Genomic DNA, 19,632 nt, shown 5'->3' with positions numbered 1-19,632 from the left:
AGAATAGGCTATACCATATAACCTAAGTGTGTAATAGGCTATACCATCTGGCTTCGTGTAAGTACACACTATGATGTTTGTACAGTGATGAAATTTCCTGACAACGCATTTCTCAGAATGCATCCCTGTCATTAAGTGACTCATGCGTGACTTGGTACGTGTGTGTGCACATGTGCTTCTATGATGGTCCTCAGTCCCTTTGAATATGCTTACCTTGACCCTGAAAAGAAAGAGCATCTGCTGCCCTTTCAGAGCACCTGGCAAGTCAGAAATGCTTCTAGATGTATTTGCATGCACTTATTTTAAAAAGAAAAAAAAGCCAAATACACTTTCTCACATTGTAATTTTGCCTTACTGTCTCTTATTTCTCGTTGCTGGCCCCTTTCTCGGTCCAAATGCCAATTGGTGGAGAGGGAAAAGAAATGAATGAAAGGGGCACTGTTGTCGAGTGGTTATGCCAGCAGGAAATATCACCAGGTTTACCCTGAAACATTGTTCTCTCAGAGGAATAGGAAAACATTTCGAATCTCTCTCTATTTTGTTCTTAAAGGTCAGTTCTTGGGATATTGACGACTACAGTCTGAGAGATGCTGCGGTGAGATTTTCAGGATTGCGTGGTCTTTGAGGCGGGTGTTTTTTTAAGACAACATTGACCACTGTTCAGTGTCCACATGATCATTGTAAGGTTGCAATGCCACATGCTAGTTGGTTACATAAGACACAATTCCAGTGATTGAAGGTGGTTATACTGTATGGTGGTGTGTTCAAGATGGCACTGGCATCCTTGAGCGGGGCCTGGCTGTGCAGCACCATTTGATTTTTTTAAACACCCTGGAGGTCTGGTGGTTGTTGCTGTTGTCCTTTCCTGTGAAAGTCACAAGAGAAGTTACAGTCCAGGTGAACCTGGAGTTTACAGAGTTGGTTTTGTTTCTGTTTCATCTTTTGCTTTGTTTTTTAAATTTACCTATAGCTGTTGATACTATTGCCTGCATGCTATTTCTCGTGAGCGCTAAATACAGTGTGGTCCAGTGACAATAACAGCCCGTGGTACTGCCAGGACTGTCCGTGGGCTTATCAGTGAAAGCCCCATGCGGGTGGAAGAAACCTGTCATTTCCTTCTTACATGTGTTTGAAATACTAAACAAATAATTTGTTCTTCTTAGGAAAAAATGATACGACGGTAAAAATTTTTTTAATTAAGGGTTTTATATAATGGATACGCCCCACCTCTCAAACTAAAAAAAACAAAAGGAAGAGCATCACTCCACACCCCAGAGGGCTAAGCCCAGGGCAGCTCTGAATGCATTTCCAGCTTCCAAGCTGCTGCTGAGCCCATGAGTGACCGCAGGGCTGAGGAGCCTCTCAGAGGTTCAGCAAGACCAAGGTCAGCCAGAAAAGCGCCTGGCCCAGACAATGTCATAGAATCCTGACACCAGAGCCAGAGCCTCACAGGCACTGAGAGCTCTGCCTTTCCACACAGCCCCATTCCTGTTCAAATTCCTTCCAGTTTACCAAAGACAGAACTGAGGCTTGCCCAAAGCCCTGGTGTGTGGAGTACATCAGAAAACTCAGTTACCCCTTACTTGTTTAAAAAGGTATATGGTTGTAGCATCTAGTTTTTTGTTAATAGAGGTCTATCAATTGGTTTCATATTGTTCATCAATATCAACGATTTGCAATACCTGATAGTTTGATTTGGTTTGTTCAAGGAGTCCTTACTCCTTGATGACTGAGGGTGGTCAATAAAGGATTGGTTGTACTTGTTCCTATGAGGCCCTGGCTCCAGCTTTATAGGCCCCTGCTCTGGAAGCAGAGAAAGTAAGGTTCAGCTTACAGATGCTGGACTGCATCAGACCCCACCCAGCTGGCTGATGAAGGAGATGTTAGTGTGATCAGGGATCTCCTGGCACCGTGGAAGCTAATACAGGCATCTAGCATCTCCCCTGGACCAGCTGTGTTGACATCACCTTGGAGCTCGTTAGAAATGCAGACGCCCAAACTCAACTCCGACCTGCTGAATCAGAACCTGCATCTCAATAACATCTCCAGGCAATGTATATACCCATTAAAGTTTAAAGTTTAAAAAGCATTGGTCTACCTACAAGATATAAATTTCATCAGAGTACATTCAGCCCCTCCCCATCCTCATCTTTCTCTTCCTCATCCTCCTCTTCCTCTCTCTCATAGATGTCCAGTCCATGTCCAGAATACCCCAGGGCCCCTCCCATTTGTCAATAATCAGAGACCCCCCTGGGAGGACTGAGAAGCACAAGCCAGGTAATCTAGAAGCTCAAGGTTCTCACTGGTCAGTCAGGGTGTACCAGCAGAAACCAAGGCCTTGCCACTTCCTCTATAAAATAATGCCCCCTTGTAAAAAGTAAAAACATAGACAAGACAGCTCATGAAGGAAAACTGATGATGGAGACTTGGGAGGAACCAGCCCTTCCAGATGTCCCCATAGTCCACCTCCTTCTTGAGTTTTCCTCTCTCTCCACCTTCCCTGCCCCACACCAGTAATACTCAATGTGTGGTCCACAGCCTTGTTCCAGTCTGTGAAGTGATTTTTACTAGTCCATGACAAGTTAAGTAGAAAAATTGAAGCAAGAGTTTAGAAGCTTTTAGAGCAACCTGACAAAGTAATTTTATGTTTGTTTAATACAATCATAAAAATCAGGGCTTGTATTTTGTATGTCTTCTTAATTTCATGTTTCTAGTAGTTTTATTCTATTGTCTCTACAAAAATATAGGCCTGCAATGAATTGGAAATAAAAAAGAAAAACAGGTCCTTCAAGACAGATAGGTGAGAAGTCCTATCCTACACACAGACACACAGACACACAGACACACACACACACAGACACACACACACACACACACACACTACTGGCCTGGCCTCTCAGGCACTTTGCTCTCTGCCTAGAATACCTCTTCTCTCCACCCAGCTCTATTTGCATGGCTGAAAACATCCTTTTCCCTTTGTTTAGAAAAGAATGAGCCAGGATTTTTCCAAATGAACCATTACTAAGAAAATTGAAGAAAAATAAAATCTCAAAAAATAACATAAAGAAGAGATTTCAAAGGAGGCCCTGCCCTTCAGCCCAGATTCACTGGTTTCCCCTGATGTCAGCCCATGGAGTCCCAAAGCCCCATTTCCAGTCCTCAGTTGTCACAGCAGGAACCTGCTTCTGCTCTGCAGGACACTGGTGGGCTGGGCCATCTCCAAGAAAGAACGGGGGCTTCCACCGTTCTCTAGAGACAGACCTGCAGACACTGAGGAGGGGTACCCTGGGGAGACCAGAGAGCTGCTTCTCTACTTCCCCTTTTCCATGGCCCTCCTGGCCTGCCACAGCTCCACTGATGCTAGCCATAGGACTCCCCGCCAGTAGCCTCCTCACAGTCTCAAGGGTCTGCCCTGTGAAACATTGCTTCTCGCTTCAAGTCAAAGCTAAATGCAAACACTTATTCAGCCAGAGTGACTTGTCTGTGCCTCCTCTTAGGGACCTGGGTTCTGTGGGGTCACATTACCTACAGGGTAAAAAGAGAGAAAAGAACTCTAGCTGGGTTGAGGGTGGAGAGGCAACCTGCAGCCACTCCTTAAGTGAGAGAGCAGGAAAAAACCTCCATCTGGAAGCCTTGTGGCTGCCCTCTGGTGGCGCTCTCAGGTATTTGAGGTCTTGCGCTGGTTTATACTGATCTGACCCACTCACTGGACGGCTTCAGTGTAAGATGTGATTAGACACCGGTGCTTGTTTTGTATGTGAATACACAATCTAGATACAAGCAATAACAATGAAACGTGGCCCTTCTCTAAACCTGGAAGATTGAACACATTGGGATTTCTTTCAGTTCCAGAGTTGTTCTCTTAGATTTGGCTAAGAAGTAAGGCTTTATTTAAATAAGCATCCACCAAATAGCTCTGTGTCCTTCATCTTCATATCGACTGTGATAACAGGACTACTGACAGGGTGTAAAGATGAGAAAGACCCAGGCTTTTCCCTCCAGTACTGGGATCTTTTGTGTCCTGCCACCTGTTCACATCTCCCTCTGCACTGCTGAAGAGGCTACCGTTGGCAGGACCGGCAGCCGACAGCACGTCTGCTCCTTCAGCATTCATCACTTGCTGTGCCTTTGCTCAGAGGGGCCCTTCTCTCAGGTTCTTTGGAAGAAGAACCCATGTTGAACTTGTTCTGGAATTCTTTCCCACATGAGGCACAGATTCTTATTGTGACTGATCCTCTCAGGAGTATTATGATTACTGGGACCATCAGCTTGAGTTCTTGACCCCATGAGGCTTACACATGCTCGATGCTTTTTAGTGTTCGTTGGATGCATTAGTGTGCACAAGATGGGAACCAGGTGTTCGATGAGTGAGTGAATGCCTGCATGAGCTTCCAGTTTCCCCCTCTCTACCTCAAGAGAGCGCAGTGTGGTCTTGTTTCTGTTTTATGCAGGCTTCCTTCACATCTCTGGGAAGGTGTATCTTTGCCTCAAAATCAGACAGACGTAAGCCAAAGATCCCTTCCATCCAGACTCCTGCAAGCTGTTCCATCCCACTCACTTTCTCCTCTCTCCTCTCTCCTCAGTTTCTCCCTCTCCAGCTGTGTGCACCGTGCCTCTAGTTCATCGAAGACTCCACTCCCTCTACTTCTCCCCAGCAGGGCCAGGATCAGGGTGAGACAAGAGAGGCACCTCAGGCACAAAAGTTAAGGAGGCACTTAGGCTCAAAGCGGTGCCAGTGCCATCTCATGAGAAGTAAGGCCATTTTGCATCCATTTCCCATCTCCAGAGGCTCAGCAACAGTGGGCGTTTCTAAGGAGTGACAGAGACAGGCTCCTTCCAGGGTCTTCTCCCTCTAGACCAGACTTCCTGCCATGTCATGGCACTGCTGCCTAAGCTGGCTAGCCAGGGAGGGGTGCACACAGGCTCCGCTGCCCCAGGCAGCCTCTTGGTCTGTGGCTCCTCGTAGCATGGTGCCTGCAGAAAGCAGACACAAAGACAGAGCTTAGGTGGGGTCCTACCTTCCCCTTTCAGTCCCCATCCCACACCACCCCCTCAAAGCAGTGCCCAGAGGCCTCCCCACTCCCTAGTAACACCCTTCCTCTTTGGCTTCCACCTTTGGCTCCCGAAAAGCCTGCTAAATGCCCGCTCCTTCCAGCTGCTTTGCCTCTGCCTCCTTTCCTGCCTGGCTCCCCTTCTCTCTCAGCTCCTCAGGCACCCCACCTTTCTTTCCCTTCTCCACCACTCCTCCTGGGAGAAGTGTGGCCCCATTCTTCCTGCAGGCACAAAGCTTCACCCAAATTCCACCCTGCCCTGGAACTCCACATCAAGCGGTTCAGGGTTAATGGTGGAGTTCTGGCAGCTTATGTGACCTTGGTCAACACCTGCTCCCTCACCCCCAGCCCGAAGTGAAGGTGGGCTAATGGTGGGTGCAGGCTCTTCCACATGGCAGATGGAGCCACTATGCCTGCCTCGGCGACCAACGCAGCAGATGCAGCTGAGAAAGGCCCCAGGGAGTGGAGTCGCAGCACTGGCTGCCAGCTGCTCTCTTAATTAAGGAATGTGGGGAGTGGCCCCTTTGAACTCACCAGCTAATTTACTCCTGTGCACTCCCCTCTGTGGCTGGGTAATTAATATGGTGTGAACCAGTGATTAGCAAGTAGAGAGAACCTGCCTGCCGCAGACTTAACCCTTCCCTGCTTCTGGAAAGAATCACCGCCTCCTTAGTTTGTCATTCTCCAGTGGTCACATGGGCAGTGAGTTTTTCCCTTTGGGGAGGTGCGATATTTTTCAGTCTTCCCTCCACCTCCTCCTACCACCTTTCTCAGCTTCCCCAAAACTCCCCTCAAGGAAAAGGGCTTCAGGTGGGGGAAGGACTGCAATTCATTCCTTGCTTGGATGGACAACTATGGGTGACCAGCTCTGCTTAGTGGCAATGTAACCGCCCACTGCCTTCTCCAAAGGAATTCAGGATCTGGCTCCACGTTGACTCCATACCTGCATCCCACAGCCCTCCCAGTCCCAGGCTTTCACATTTTAGAATCATTCAATCCAATCCAACAGATGCATGGAGAGCTTTGCCTCATCGAAAGCCTGTCCTTGGCAATATACAGGGTGCAGAAATGAAGGAGATTCCTCCCCTCGTGCAGCTCCCAGTCTGGGAGCAGAGAGTCAGAACAGGGGACTGCCCAGCCTGAAACATGCCTTTATCTGATTTACCCAGGTTTCCCTGCTTCCGTCTCCCTGGCCATTTAGTAGCAACAGTTAGTATTTGAGTGCTAACTGCATCCGACCCCAATTTAAACCTTCACATGTGTTCATTGGCAATACTAAGAGGTAGGTATTGTTAGTGATTCCCATTTCACAGGGGAAGATACTGAAGCACAGGGAAGTTACTTTGCTCAAGGTTTCACAGCCAAGATTTGAACTCAAAAAGTCTGAATCATGCTTGAGTTCTGAACTCCTGCCCTCATCTGATTGTATTCTTAAGTCTCACCTCAAACACCACCCCCTCCACAGAGCCCTCCCCAGCCCCCCCACCTGCCCTGGCAGGGTCAAATCTGTCCTCTGGCTCTCACAGCCTCCAGGGCATACATCTGACATTGCTCTTGCTACACTGGTTATAATTATTGGCTTATATATCCCATCTTCTGTGAACTCCTTAAGGTCAGGGGCTAAGCTTTCATCTTTGTGTCCCTAGGTCCTGGCACCTAAGTAGATGCTCAATAAATGCCTGATGAATGAATGATGGAATTGGCAATGGAGTCGTAAATGAGTTCCCTCCCTTGCCCTCTCCACCCCCACGCCAGGCAGCTTCCCAGTTCTGCCCTTTTCTCGGTACTCCAGACATTTCCTTCATATGCAGACCCTTCTCCTTCTCACAGGAGAAAAGGGCAGACAGTAGCTGCTGTTCAGGTTCCCCTGCCCCTTTCTTCTCTCCCAACCTGCCCTGCTGCTGTCCTCCCACTCCCACTTAAAACATGCAACAGCCCCTCCCTTCAAGCAGCGCTTCCGGAGCGTTCCCCCCGTCCACCAGCCACAGACTCACCCTGAGTGGGGTGCTTGTTACAACCACAGATTTCTGGGCCCTAGCTCACCCTGATGGCACCTCTGAGAATCCAAGTGCTGAACACGGTTGAGAGCCACTAGTCTCCAGAATAACTTAACCCAGTTTTCAAGGCCTCCACAATCTGCCCCCAACGTCCTTTTCCATTCTTCCCATCCAGCCCTGAAGGATTCCTGTCTGCTGTCACTTGTCCTCTGTGGAGCCTACTTGGTATTTTCCCATGGCCACATCCCTGTACGCTGTGCTCTCCCCTCCTGCCCAGAGCCCACCCCCAACCTCTGGCTCTATCTTTTCCTCATCCTATCTAAACCATGCCCATCTTCAAGGCACAGCTCAAATTCCACCTTCTCAAGAAGGGTCCCCTGCCCAGATCCACTAAGCCCTCTTTCCCACCCACTTCTGAGGGCTGACTACCTGTTTGCACAAAGTGGTGTCTGTCTGCAGATAAGCCTTCACTTTCCCTGGTGTACCTATCTCTACATTTTGGTTGTGAGTGCCTGGAGGGCAAAAACCTTATCCCAAAATCCTCCTGCTCACCACCACCCCCGCCCCATCCTATATGCCTAGTTCCTGGCTGAGTCCAAAGCTCAGTGTCCAGTTTGATTGACAGGTGAGAGGCTGTGCAGGGCCAGATACAATAAGCCACACTCCAGACTAGCAGGAATTTTCCTCAGGGGCAACACGTCCTCTAAAAACGTTCCCTTACAAGAAACCAGGAAACTTGAAGTGAGAAGAGAAACAGGATGAGGAGAGGGTGACTGTGGCAAAATAGACCACACTTCAAAGGTTGAGGTTTAAGTTCCAGCTCCGCACCTCTGTGACCTCTGCAAGGGGCTTAACCTCACTCTGGTTTTCACATTTTCCCATTTCTAACTGGATAACAAGATGATCCTCTCAGAGAAGAGGTGCAAGGGTTACATAAAGCCAAACGTGTAGCCATGTCTAGTATGTACTCACTCACTTAACAAATACTCAGAAACATCTGTAATATGCCGAGCACTGAGGGCAACACAGAAAGGAATAAAAGACCGTGCTGGCTAAACAGTCTGTGAAGACCAGAAAACTGCCATCAACAACACATCAAGAGTAAAGAGGGAGGTGTGGGCACAAGGAGAGGGCCTCTCACCTGCCTGTGGTCAGGAAGCCTGGAAGGACATCCTCGCTGACTGCACAGCCACGCTCTGTTTGCAAGGATGAAAGGAGCAGCAGGCCTAGTCGGGGGAAGGGGGGAAGTACCACACAGGGAAGTGTGAAATCAGTAGTTCTGAGAAGGAGGCCTTCTGGCTTGGGATGGCTGGAGGGAAGAATAACTGTGGGTGACCAGCCTGGAGAAGAAGGCCTGACTCAGGAGGGCCTGCATGCAGAACAGAGAGTTAGTCCTCATTCTCAGGGCCACGGGAGGCCACAGAAGGATTTTAAGCTAGATTGATGGGGACAGATCGCAGCAAGGCAGGCTGGGATGCAGGGAGGCCAGTGAGATCCAGCAAGAAGGATGTGGCTTGTGTGGGGGCTCTTGTCGCCATGTGTTAGCCAACCATGTGCATGTGAAAGAGGCTGACTTACAAGAATCTGCTCCCGAAAGCCCAGCGAGGCCCAGGGCCAACTTCCACTTTATTCTGGATGTTTTCACTTTTGGGGCATCCTGTTCTGAGTCAAGATTCCTCCTTCTGAACATGGGACTTCCCAGAAGGACCACAGTTCCTCCCGTGCACCCACTCAGCCCGGGAGGTTCTGGATTTTGGTTGTTGAAGGAGTTTACCTGCCTCACCAGAGAAGGATGGCCATGAGGCCCCTGTGGAGTCTGCTTCTCTGGGAAGGTAAGTGGGGCAGGCAGACAGCCTGTCCTTGGAGAGCTGAAGGCCCCTCCCCAGCTGCCTTCGCCAGACGTCTGGGCAGGGCTCCCTCAACCCGAGTGAGAACCCAGGAGCTGAGGGTGGGTAGGGAAGACTAGAACAAGCTCTTGGGCAACATTTTAAGCTAGGCAGATACAAAGAAATGCAGGGTCGTGGGAGGGAGGAGGTGGCAGCTTGAGGGGTATTCTTATCTGTGAGACATGAGCTGTTTTGTGGCCCAGGGCAGTAAAAACGGAGCCAGCGGAAGTCGGCTGTGAGAATGGTGAGGACCCAGCAGTGTTAGCACGCAGAAACTCTACAGAGCTTGAGGAGAGAAGCAGAGAGCAGGGCAGAGCAGGGTTCCCCACAATCAGCAGAGTGTGTTTTCAGCAGCCTGTGGGGGAGCTGAGGTCCCTCCCTGCAGGCCTTCTTAAGGGGAGGCAAGTACTAAGTAGGGATGAGAGAGGCTAAATACGGCCCACGTGGACGTGGGGGTGGCTGATGGTGGTGTGAGGTTGGGATGGCTGACACACGGGGTCTCCTCCACACTGGGGCGATCCCTCTATCCATCTGATGCCTGAGTTCCCTTCCTCGGTCAACAAGCAGCCAACGTGACATGGGTCAGCACTGCCAGGCCATGGATGAGGGTTTATGGGGTGCGGCAAAGATTAAGATGCCATTGTTTACATCAGAGGCTCATAGGGACTTTGGGTTGCTTTGTCTCTTCTCCCTGCCTGGGTTCCTGGCCCTGAGAGCTCCAAAGCCTGCAGATTTCTTCAACATTTCTAAACATGTGCAGGAAATCACACCTTAACCTCAAAAAAGGCCTCGGTCTGTTTGGCTCACAAAATCTTTCAAATCAGCGGACATGTGAGACAAAAATAATTTGCCTTTTTTTTTTTTTTTTTTTTTTTTTTGAGACTGAGTCTTGCTCTGTCACCCAGGTTGGAGTGCAGTGGTGCATCTCGGCTCACTGTAACCTCTGCCTCCTGGGTTCAAGTGTTTCTCCTGTCTCAGCCTCCCGAGTAGCTGGGATTACAGGTCCCTGACACCACACCCGGCTAATTTTTGTGTTTTTAGTAGAGATGGGGTTTTATCATGTTGACCAGGCTGGTCTCAAACTCCTGACCTCAAGTGATCCGCCCTCCTCAGCCTCCCAAAGTTTTAGAATTACAGGCATGAGCCACCACACCCAGCCCAAAAATAATTTTTCAAATGGCCCTTAATGATAAAAGATCTGTGTGACTGACCTGGTAAAGACCCCTTATTTTTCAGTGGTACTGAAGCCTGGGCGGTGTGGGGTGATGTGCAGAAGGCCACACAGCTGATCGTGGCAGCACCAGGAGCGGGTTGATCGTGGCAGCACCAGGAGCGGGTAGAAGCTAGGTCTTGGTTGACATCCAGTGCAATGCTCTTTGTGTGTTACATTCCTACTCTGCGTTAACACTGAAGCCTTCTCCAGTGTGAGAGGAGGTTGTTGGGCCTGGAGGACAGTGAGGCGGAGGAGGGACTGGAATTATCATGGCCAACCGAGCAACCATCCAGAACACGGCTCATTGACCAAACCTTCATCACCTCTTATTCTTCCCTACACCCTGTGCCAGTGACAGGCATAGGGTCAGTCCTCAGCAGGGTAGGTGATTTATTCAATACCATTTACTAGGCTTCTCCCACAGTCTGTTCCTAAACGGTGGTGGGCACTGGAAGCACAACCATGGGGAGAAAGAGCTCACAGTCTAGTGGGAGATGCTGACTCATAAACAGGCAATAATAATAGAGGAATAAGGGTAGTCAGCATGGTGACCCCAGGCCACTGTGAGAACACAAGAGAGAATATGTAATCTCTCTTGGTTACATTACCTATGAGGGATAGGGGAGGTCAGAGGAGGCAGTGATGCTACAAGAGTGGGCAGAAGTTAGTCAGCAAAGGAGTCAGAGGGGCATTTCAAGCAGAAGTGTCTCCTATACACCCCTGACTCAAATACAGTCCCCAAAAACAGCATCTTGCCATCTCGCCCCCTGTCTGTTTCTCCTCCTGTTCTGGATCACAGAGAATGATATCCAGTGGATCCCAAGGACCTGGGAGCCATCCTTGACTCCTTTTTCTCCTTCACTCCCCAGAGCTAATCTATTACCAAATCTGACTGATTACACCATCTTCATGTTTCTCAATTCCTCCCACTTCTTTCCATCCCAGTTGCTCCCTTCCTCAATTCAAGTTGCCATCACTTCTCCGTTGGACTAATGTGAACAGCCTCAGTCCTGCCCACCTCCAGCGCATCCTCCACATCTCTGCTGGAGTGATCTTTCTAACCATGCATCTAATCCTGTTACGCTCCTGCTTAAAACCCACCTGAGACCCCCCATTGCTCTACAGATAAAGCTCAAACTCCAGTATTGCTTTCAGGACCCTGCATGATCTGACTCCCACCGACTCTGCAGTGTAATTTCCTACTCCTCACACAGAGAACTACTCTCAGTTCCCCTCGGCACCAACTCTCCCCCTCCAGGCCTTTGTCAGTACTGTGCCCTCTGCCGGTGACACTTCCCCATCCTGCTCCAGGCCGCCCTCCGCTTGGCCTGGCTGATTCCCATTCCTCTTCAAGGCTCAGCTGAACAATTTGTTTTCTGAGCCCATCAAGGCTGGGTGAGGTCCCCTGTCACTCTACCTGTGTTCTCCCAGGGCATCCCATTTTTCCCTTCATGGTATTTAACAGAATTCATTTTAATTGCTTTCTTGAATGTCTGGCTTCCTCTGTAAGCTCCATGAATGCAGACACTGGGGTTATCTTCCATATGTTTTATCCCCGGTACCTGGCACAGTGTACCCTCAACTTGAGTGAAGGGAGTGTCAGTGGAGGGGGCCCCAGTTCACCCCATAGCAGCTCAGATGCATGCAAAAGAAGGATGAGGAGTGTGGGGCAGGCAGAGTGATCAGGGGCTCTGTTCTTTCAGCCCTACTTCCCATTACAGTTACTGGTGCCCAAGTGCTGAGCAAAGTCGGGGGCTCGGTGCTGCTGGTGGCAGCACGCCCTCCCGGCTTCCAAGTCCGTGAGGCTATCTGGCGATCTCTCTGGCCTTCAGAGGAGCTCCTGGCCACATTTTTTCGAGGCTCCCTGGAGACTCTGTACCACTCCCGCTTCCTGGGCCGAGCCCAGCTACACAGCAACCTCAGCCTGGAGCTCGGGCCACTGGAGTCTGGAGACAGCGGCAACTTCTCCGTGTTGATGGTGGACACAAGGGGCCAGACCTGGACCCAGACCCTCCAGCTAAAAGTGTACGGTGAGTGTGTCTGACACTGGCTGCCTGACCCTCTTCTCCCACAAAGCACCAGACAAGCATCCTGAGTCATAGCAGCCAGGGAGAGCTGGGTTCCAGAAAGCTCTGGTCTCTGACCATGTTGCTGACTGAGGGAACAGCTGCTCCCTGGTAGTCACGTCTAAGAAAATTCCTCGTGGCTGCAGCAGCCAGGCTTTGCCGTTTCACAGTGCTTGCCTGAACTCTAGCTCAGTCTTTTCTTAGCTCAGTGGCCTTAGACACAATGCTTAGCCTCCCTGGCCTTCACCTTTCTCCTTTGTAAATGGGCATTGTAATACTACCATGTAGAGTACCCACAGGGTGAAATGCGGTGGGATTTGCAGTGGCATCCAGGACAGAGCCTGGCCTGTGCTTCCTCAGTTCTAAAGGATCATCATAGACTGTAAGATGTGCCACTAGTCTATATACCACTATAAAGGAAAAAAAAAAAAAAAAGATGTTACATACTAAACTGTGACATAATGGATTTATTTAAAAATCAAATTATAATGAAACTATGACCGAAAGTATAGAATTTACACATTTCTTAAAAGGGCTTCTTAGAAAGATTTTAACTATATATGATTCATGGGTTCTCTCAGTCATTCATCACTGCAAAACAAACCATCCCAAAACTTACTGACTGAAAACAACGACGATGTTTACTTCTCATAATTCCGTGGGTTGGCAGGCCCAGCTGGGTGCAACTTCTGCTTCACATGGGTCTGCAGAGCCCTTCGCACAGCTACATTCGGCACCTCAGTTGGCTGCATGGACTGGGGGCTGGGTGGACCTTGTTTCCAAACAACTCCACCTCCACCTCCACCACAGCCACCTCCACCACCTTCATCATTTGTCTTCTGGTCAAGAAAAAGGGGCTTTCAGCTCTCATTTATCTATCTAATGGTTTAGAAAAGAGGCATGGGTGACCCTAAATCACTGTTTCAGTAAAACCTTAGAAATTTAGATAGAGTGGAAGAGGGGGGAGTCCAGCTTTAAGAATGGAAAGCAGAGGTAGCAGCTTGGAAGAGGGTAGTCATGAGGGAGATAAAGGCTGTAAGCAAATTGGGGAGGTGTCTTGAATTCCCCCGGGCCAGCTAACTGGCTGTCCTTGGGCGAGCCACGCAGGGTGCCAATGCCATTGCAGGTGTCCTTCTAGATGCACACAGCCCTGAGCCTCATCTTGGCAAGCAGAGTACTGGCTGTATTTCAGCACCCCCACCCCCTGCCACCTGTTACCCTGTGACCCCCTTAGCCCAATGTCCTTGTGCAGTGAATAACCTACCCTACCATACAGTCAGCCCCTGGAGCCCCTCCTCCGGTCTAAGTCTCAGCTGCCGCACATGTGAAATGAGGACATTGAATGTGATAATACATGCGGCACCCACACCACTAAGCTCTAAAATGCCTTGTTCTCAGCATCTGAATTACAGATTTTAAGGAAATTGCTGTTTTATTGCTTCCAAATACATAGCGTGATTAGAACTAATTGCACGAAGCTGCCAAGCAGCCATCCTTAGGAGCTCTGCTTTGACAATAGATAAGAATGATTTGAATTAGCAGATCAGTTACTAGAAATGTCAATGGGTGTTTCTACTGTGCTTGATCGTGTTTGGAAGCAGCTTGTCCTCTTAAGTGATGTAAATATCCCCCCTGTAATCTTTGTTTATACTATTAGTGTGCCCAGCAAATCATTTCTCTTTCATATCACAAATCCCACCAGACTGAACTGGCATTAACGAGGTTTTTCTCTGCTTGACTTTGGAATGCTGTCAGAGACTGAGCCCTCCTGTTGTTACCAGAATGCTCTCCCACTGGCCTCATTTCCACTGAGACTCAGGATTTACTCATCAACCTGTATAGGAAGGGGGATCCGTGGCCTAGGACACCAGGATATCGGTTTGTTCAGTGACCAGGTATCGAGCACCCACTATTTGCCAGCACTAGACAGCTAAGGTTACTGAGCTAACAAGACAGGGACCCCACCTCTGGGCCCCTCCTTCACAGCATTTTGCACCCTCATAATTATTTTATTAATTATTCATAATCATTTGTCAGTATTTGTCTTTCTCACCAAACTGTAAGCTCCAGAAGGCTAGGAATGTGTTTGTTTTCTTGCCTGACTTAACAAATGCTTGTCATCTCTTGTTGACTGGCTGACATATTGTGAGATAAATACTACAGAAAGAGATAGAGTGCTTGGAGAGCTCAGAGCCATGCCTGGGAAGGCTTCACAGTCAAGGCATTAAGCAATGTGTTCAAGCCGGGCCTTGAAGGATGGGTAGGAGTTTTCTGGGAGGACAAGAGGTGAAAGGCATCTATGTGCACAGATGAACCATGTGAAAACATGAAAGATATTTAAGAGCATGACATATGTGGGAAAACTGCAAATTAATTAGGATGAGCAGGGAGAAGCAGCAGGAGGTACAGCTGGAGAGATGGGCATGAATCATTTCCTGAAAGGTTTTGAATATCAAGCTAAGGAATTCAGCTTCTGTCCTGTGGGCAGTGGAAAGCCAGACAAGATTTTGGAACAAGAGAGGCCTAGTCAGAGGTGGCATCTAACCCTGGTGCATCCCAGAGCCAGAGATATGGGCCCTGCCCAGCATCCCTGGGACCCATACCTGTTGTACGTTTCTTTCCCAGATGCAGTGCCCAGGCCCGTGGTACAAGTGTTCATTGCTGTAGGAGGGGATGCTCAGCCCCCTAAAACCTGCCAGGTTTTCTTGTCCTGTTGGGCCCCCAACATCAGTGAAATAACCTATAGCTGGCGACGGGAGACAACCATGGACTTTGGTATGGAACCACACAGCCTCTTCACAGACGGACAGCTGCTGAGCGTATCCCTGGGACCAGGAGACAGAGGTGTGGCCTATTCCTGCATTGTCTCCAACCCTGTCAGCTGGGACTTGGCCACAGTCACGCCCTGGGACAGCTGCCATCATGAAGCAGGTATGCCAAGGGTCAGCAGTCAATGGTTGAGGGCTTATGAAGCATCAAGTCCACCTCTGACTCCACCCCTCCATGTTCAGCACCAGGGAAGGCCTCCTACAAAGATGTGCTGCTGGTGGTGGTACCTGTCTCGCTGCTCCTGATGCTGGTTACTCTCTTCTCTGCCTGGCACTGGGGCCCCTGCTCAGGTAGGAATCCTGCAGGTGCAGGAGGTAGGTGGAGGAGGTGGAGTTCCTGGGGGGGAGGGGGTCTTGGACCTCCTCCTATTTAGGCTTCAGATGGTCTGCCCCTTCTTACCTCTCCCACCTCATCTCTTGGCCTTCTCTAGCTCATATCTTGGTTTCCAACCAGACTCAACTACTTGAAGTTTCTTTTGCGGTTCTCCAAATGAACTGTTCCCTCACATCCATCTGCAGACCTTTGTACATAATATTCCCTCTGCCTGGAACACACTTTCCATGATTTCCCACCCAGCCTCCCCGCTTCATGTGGCTGACTCATACTCAGTCTTCAAGGTGTGCTTGCTCCAGAAAGCCTTCCCTGACCTCCCCCACACTCAGGCTGATTAATGTCCTTTCTTTAATCTCCATTGCTTACCCCAATCAGAGAACTACTTACATTTACTTCCCCACTGAATTCTGAGCCCTTAAAAGGAGGATGCTGGGTCACCACTGGGCATGTCAATGGTTCCTAGAACACAAGGGTTCCTGAAACATAGCTGGCATCGACAAACATTGTTGAGTGGGAGTCTAGACGACTCCCAACCCCTTCTTGCCTGAGAGTTCTACAAAATGTCTCCTTAAGAGAAGCTACTCCCTGGCCAGTGGCTGATAGGGCTGCCTTCTTGAGAAGAGGAAGGAAGAGGAAACTCCGAGATCAGACCAGGTTCTAAGCTCTACATCCAGCTCAGTCCCTTCCTCTGCCCCAGGATGCCCTGCCCCTGAAAGAACTACCCGACTGACCAGGGCTCCGTGGTCATTTCCATCCCAGGCTGTCGGAGCTGGCTTGTCCCAAGGTGGAGAAAGGGGGTCAGCAAGGAGGAGGCACTGAGGCCTCATTATGATGGGTGTGTCCTAGAAGGCAGGGTCTGGGTCCAGCCTGTAAGCATGGGGACAGGCAGTGCTGATTCCTGTTCATTCTCTCCAGCAGGGAGGAGGGCAAGAGGGATCAGCTGAGGCTGCACTCCATCTGAAAGCCCCATCTGCTGTGGGAGGGTGTGGCCCTGGCCCCTGCCCCAAGAGTCCCCAGGATTTGTGATAAGAAAATGGAAGCCAGGAATGAGCAGGGGAAAAAATAGCTTTATTGAGATATAATTCACATAGCATACAAGTCACCTATTTAAAGTATGCAATTCAATGCCTTTTAGTGTATTCGCAGAGTTGTGCATCCATCCCCACAACCAATTTTAAAACAGTTCCATTACCTCCCCCAAAACCCCATAACCCCTTAGCCATCACCTCCCAATTCCCCCATTCCTCCCATAGCACTAGTCTACTTTCTGCCTCTATGCTTTTGTCTTTCCTGGACATTTCATATAAATAAAACTATACACTATGTGGCCCTTTGGCCAGGTTTTTTTCACCTAGTGTCATGTCCTCAAGGCTCATAAAATAGCATCTTTGGCCGCTGAGAAGGGACCCAACCACCTAGGATAGTGGAAAGCTCCACGCAGGGAGTCCAGAAGCTGGTTCTGGCTCTGCCTCATGGCTTTTGTCCAGTTATTTAACTGGGTCCACCACAGCCCTAACTTTCCATACCTTCTGCAATTAAACGTACGGCATAGTTGCAGGCCAAGGTTAGACATTAGGAAGAATTTCCTATTCTTGAAGAGCCTCCCTTTCCAGGGTGTTGGAAGACCGGGAGAAATGTTCCTTTCCCTAAGGTGACCTTGGGCTAACACACTGAGGATTCAGAGGCCTGCGGGCAGGCCAAGGATGCCAAGACTCCAAACATTGGAGGGGTAACTTTCTTTCTGATGTCCTTACCAGGGAAAAAGAAAAAGGATGTCCGTGCTGACAGGGTGGGTCCAGAGACAGAGAACCCCCTTGTGCAGGATCTGCCATAAAGGACAATATGAACTGATACCTGGACCATCAGTAACCGCACTGCACAGGCACGCGATGTTCGGGGACATAACTGATGCCTGGAAATCACCATACTCCTTATACCTCCCATGGGAATCCTGTCCTGCCTCGAAGGAGCAACCTGGGCAGCCATCACACCACGAGGACAGAAAGCACCAGCACATTTCGCACCTCCCCCTTCTCTCTCCCATCTTCTCATATCCTGGCTCTTCTCTGGGCAAGATGAGCCAAGCAGCACATTCCCTCCAGGACACTGGAAGTTCTCCAGGATCCAGATCCATGGGGACATTAATAGTTCAAGGCATTCCCTCCCCCACCACTATTCATAAAGTATTAACCAACTGGCACCAAAGAATTGCCTCCAGCCTGAGTCTTAGGCTCTAAAATATATTAGATATTTGAACTGATAGAGGAACTCTGAGTCACCCATGCTAGCATCAGCTTCAGCCCCAGACCCTGCAGTTTGAGATTCTGATGCTTCCTGATGGCCAAAGCATTGCTGTAAGAAAAGGTCTAGAAACAGGTGAAAGTGAGAGGTGGCGGACAGGCGTTTCTCTTTCTGGCTTAAGGACTTTCAGGTAATCAGAGTTCATGGCCCCTCAGAGGTAAATTGCAGTTGTAGACACCAAGGATGTTTGACAACCCATAGTTGAAATGGGCACCGTTTTACAGGAAACACCATATTAATAGACATCCTCACCATCTCCCTCCACTCTCACGCCTCCTGCAGGATCTGGGAGTGAGGGTGGAGAGTCTTTCCTCACGCTCCAGCACAGTGACCAGGAAAAAACTATTGAATTTGCCCCAGCCAGCAGGACGTTCTTGCACAACTTCAAGAAAAGCAGCTCAGCTCAGGATGAGTCTTCTTCCCTGAAACTGAGAGAGTGAAGAGCTATAAAACGCTATGCAGAATTAACATTATGGACAGAAAGGGTACTGAGGCACTCTAGAATCTGCCACATTCACTTTCAATGCAAATGCAGACCTACCTTAGTTCAAGGGGAGGGGACAAAGACCCCACCACCAAACAGGTGGACTGTAGAGGTCACTCTGACTCCATCGAACTTCTTATTGTGGCCATCTTAGGAAAATACATTCTGCCCCTGAGTGATTCTGTCTAGAAGAGCTCTGGAGTATTGATTGCTACTGGAAAAACACTTAATGAGCTAAACTTAGCCTTGGGGATTATTAGCCGTTAAGGTTCACAGTTTCTCTCACCCAGGTGTAACTGGATTTTTTCTGGGGCCTCACTCAAGTCTTGATAACAGAGAGGAAGGAGGTATTGAAGAAACAGGGGTGGGTTTGAAGTACTGTTTTCCCAGGGTGACTTCCATCTCCCCACCTAGGATGTCAGTCCTGTCCAAGGACCTTCCCTCTTCTCCCCAGTTCCCGGGCAATCACTTCACCTTGGACAAAGGACCAGCACAGCTGGCCTCCGGATCCACACCACCACTCCTCCACTCGATTGTTCCCAGATCCTCCCTGCCTGGCCTGCTCAGACGTTCCCTGCTGGTAACCTGGCTTTATCAAAATCTCATCCCTTTCCCACATGCACTTCTCTCCTATCACCTTCCCCCAAGATTACCTGAACAGGGTCCACGGCCACTCAACCTGTCAGCTTGTGCTGTCCCCACCTGCCACCTACAGTCATGCCATATGCCTGGTCACTGAATCATGCAAAACTGGCCTCGGCCCCTAAAAATGAGTGAAAAGGAAAGCCCAGGATCTGACAAGGAGCCCTGGTGGGTTTCTGGGGAAAAACACAGCACTCCCCACCTTTCTTCTGTTCATCTCCAGGGCCCCACCTCAGATCAAAGCAGCTGTGGATGAGATGGGACCCACAGCTCTCCCTCCACAAGGTGACTTTTAGCAACCTCATTTCCACAGTGGTTTGTACTGTGGTGCACCAGGGCCTTGCTGAGCAGATCCACACTGCTCAAATAAAGTTCCCATCCTCAATGACTCACTTGTCAACTAGTGGACTAATGAACCCTCTGCCAAAAAAACACAAAGTGCTTCCGTGAGACCAATCTTGTGCTAATAAGCGTTGAGACTGATGCTTAAAAAGTCACACCACAACAAATACTGATTGAGGGTGCTGCATGTGCTGGGTACATTTCTTGGTACTTGGGAATCAGTAGTGAAGCAAAACCCTTGCCTTTGAGAGTTTATGTTCTGGATAATATAAATAAACAAGTAAGCATATGTCAGATGTTGTTAGTTTCTGTTAAGAAAGATAAGGCAGAGTAAAGGGCTACAGAACAATGTGTTGGGGAGACAGGGTCTGTCTTAGAGAAAGCAATCAATGACACCTTCAGTGGGGTGCCATTTGAAGAGAGGCCCAGTGACGTGGAGGAGTGAGCGTGCAGTGGCAGAGTGTTCCAGACAAAGAGACCAGCAAATG

At 49.3% G+C, this 19,632-nt stretch overlaps 2 protein-coding genes across 3 annotated transcripts in view; one reads left to right on the top strand and one right to left on the bottom strand.

The window, feature by feature from the left end:
* The first annotated feature begins 8,668 nt into the window (after positions 1-8,668).
* On the top strand, positions 8,669-17,219 carry LOC105498151 (SLAM family member 8). 2 transcript variants are annotated; one of them, XM_011770026.3, is made up of 5 exons: positions 8,669-8,880; positions 11,980-12,177; positions 14,839-15,144; positions 15,225-15,332; positions 17,133-17,219. In XM_011770026.3, the coding sequence occupies exons 1-5, from the start codon at positions 8,841-8,843 to the stop codon at positions 17,207-17,209; spliced, it is 729 nt and encodes a 242-aa protein (XP_011768328.1). In that variant the 5' UTR covers positions 8,669-8,840; the 3' UTR covers positions 17,210-17,219. The 2 variants fall into 2 exon arrangements, with proteins under 2 accessions (XP_011768328.1, XP_011768325.1); XM_011770023.3 differs by having other exon boundaries at positions 11,851-12,177.
* Positions 16,423-19,632, bottom strand: part of LOC105498150 (V-set and immunoglobulin domain containing 8) — a 24,918-nt gene continuing 21,708 nt past the window's right edge. The window contains exon 7 of the mRNA XM_071082792.1: positions 16,423-18,104. Coding sequence (XP_070938893.1) covers positions 18,080-18,104 — 25 coding nt within the window. The 3' untranslated portion in view covers positions 16,423-18,079. The remainder of the gene's footprint in view (positions 18,105-19,632) is intronic.

The sequence above is a fragment of the Macaca nemestrina genome, chromosome 1 (assembly GCF_043159975.1).
Source record: "Macaca nemestrina isolate mMacNem1 chromosome 1, mMacNem.hap1, whole genome shotgun sequence".
Lineage (NCBI taxonomy): Eukaryota > Metazoa > Chordata > Mammalia > Primates > Cercopithecidae > Macaca > Macaca nemestrina.
Note: the sequence above shows the minus strand (reverse complement) of the source record. Positions and strands in the feature narration are given on the sequence as shown.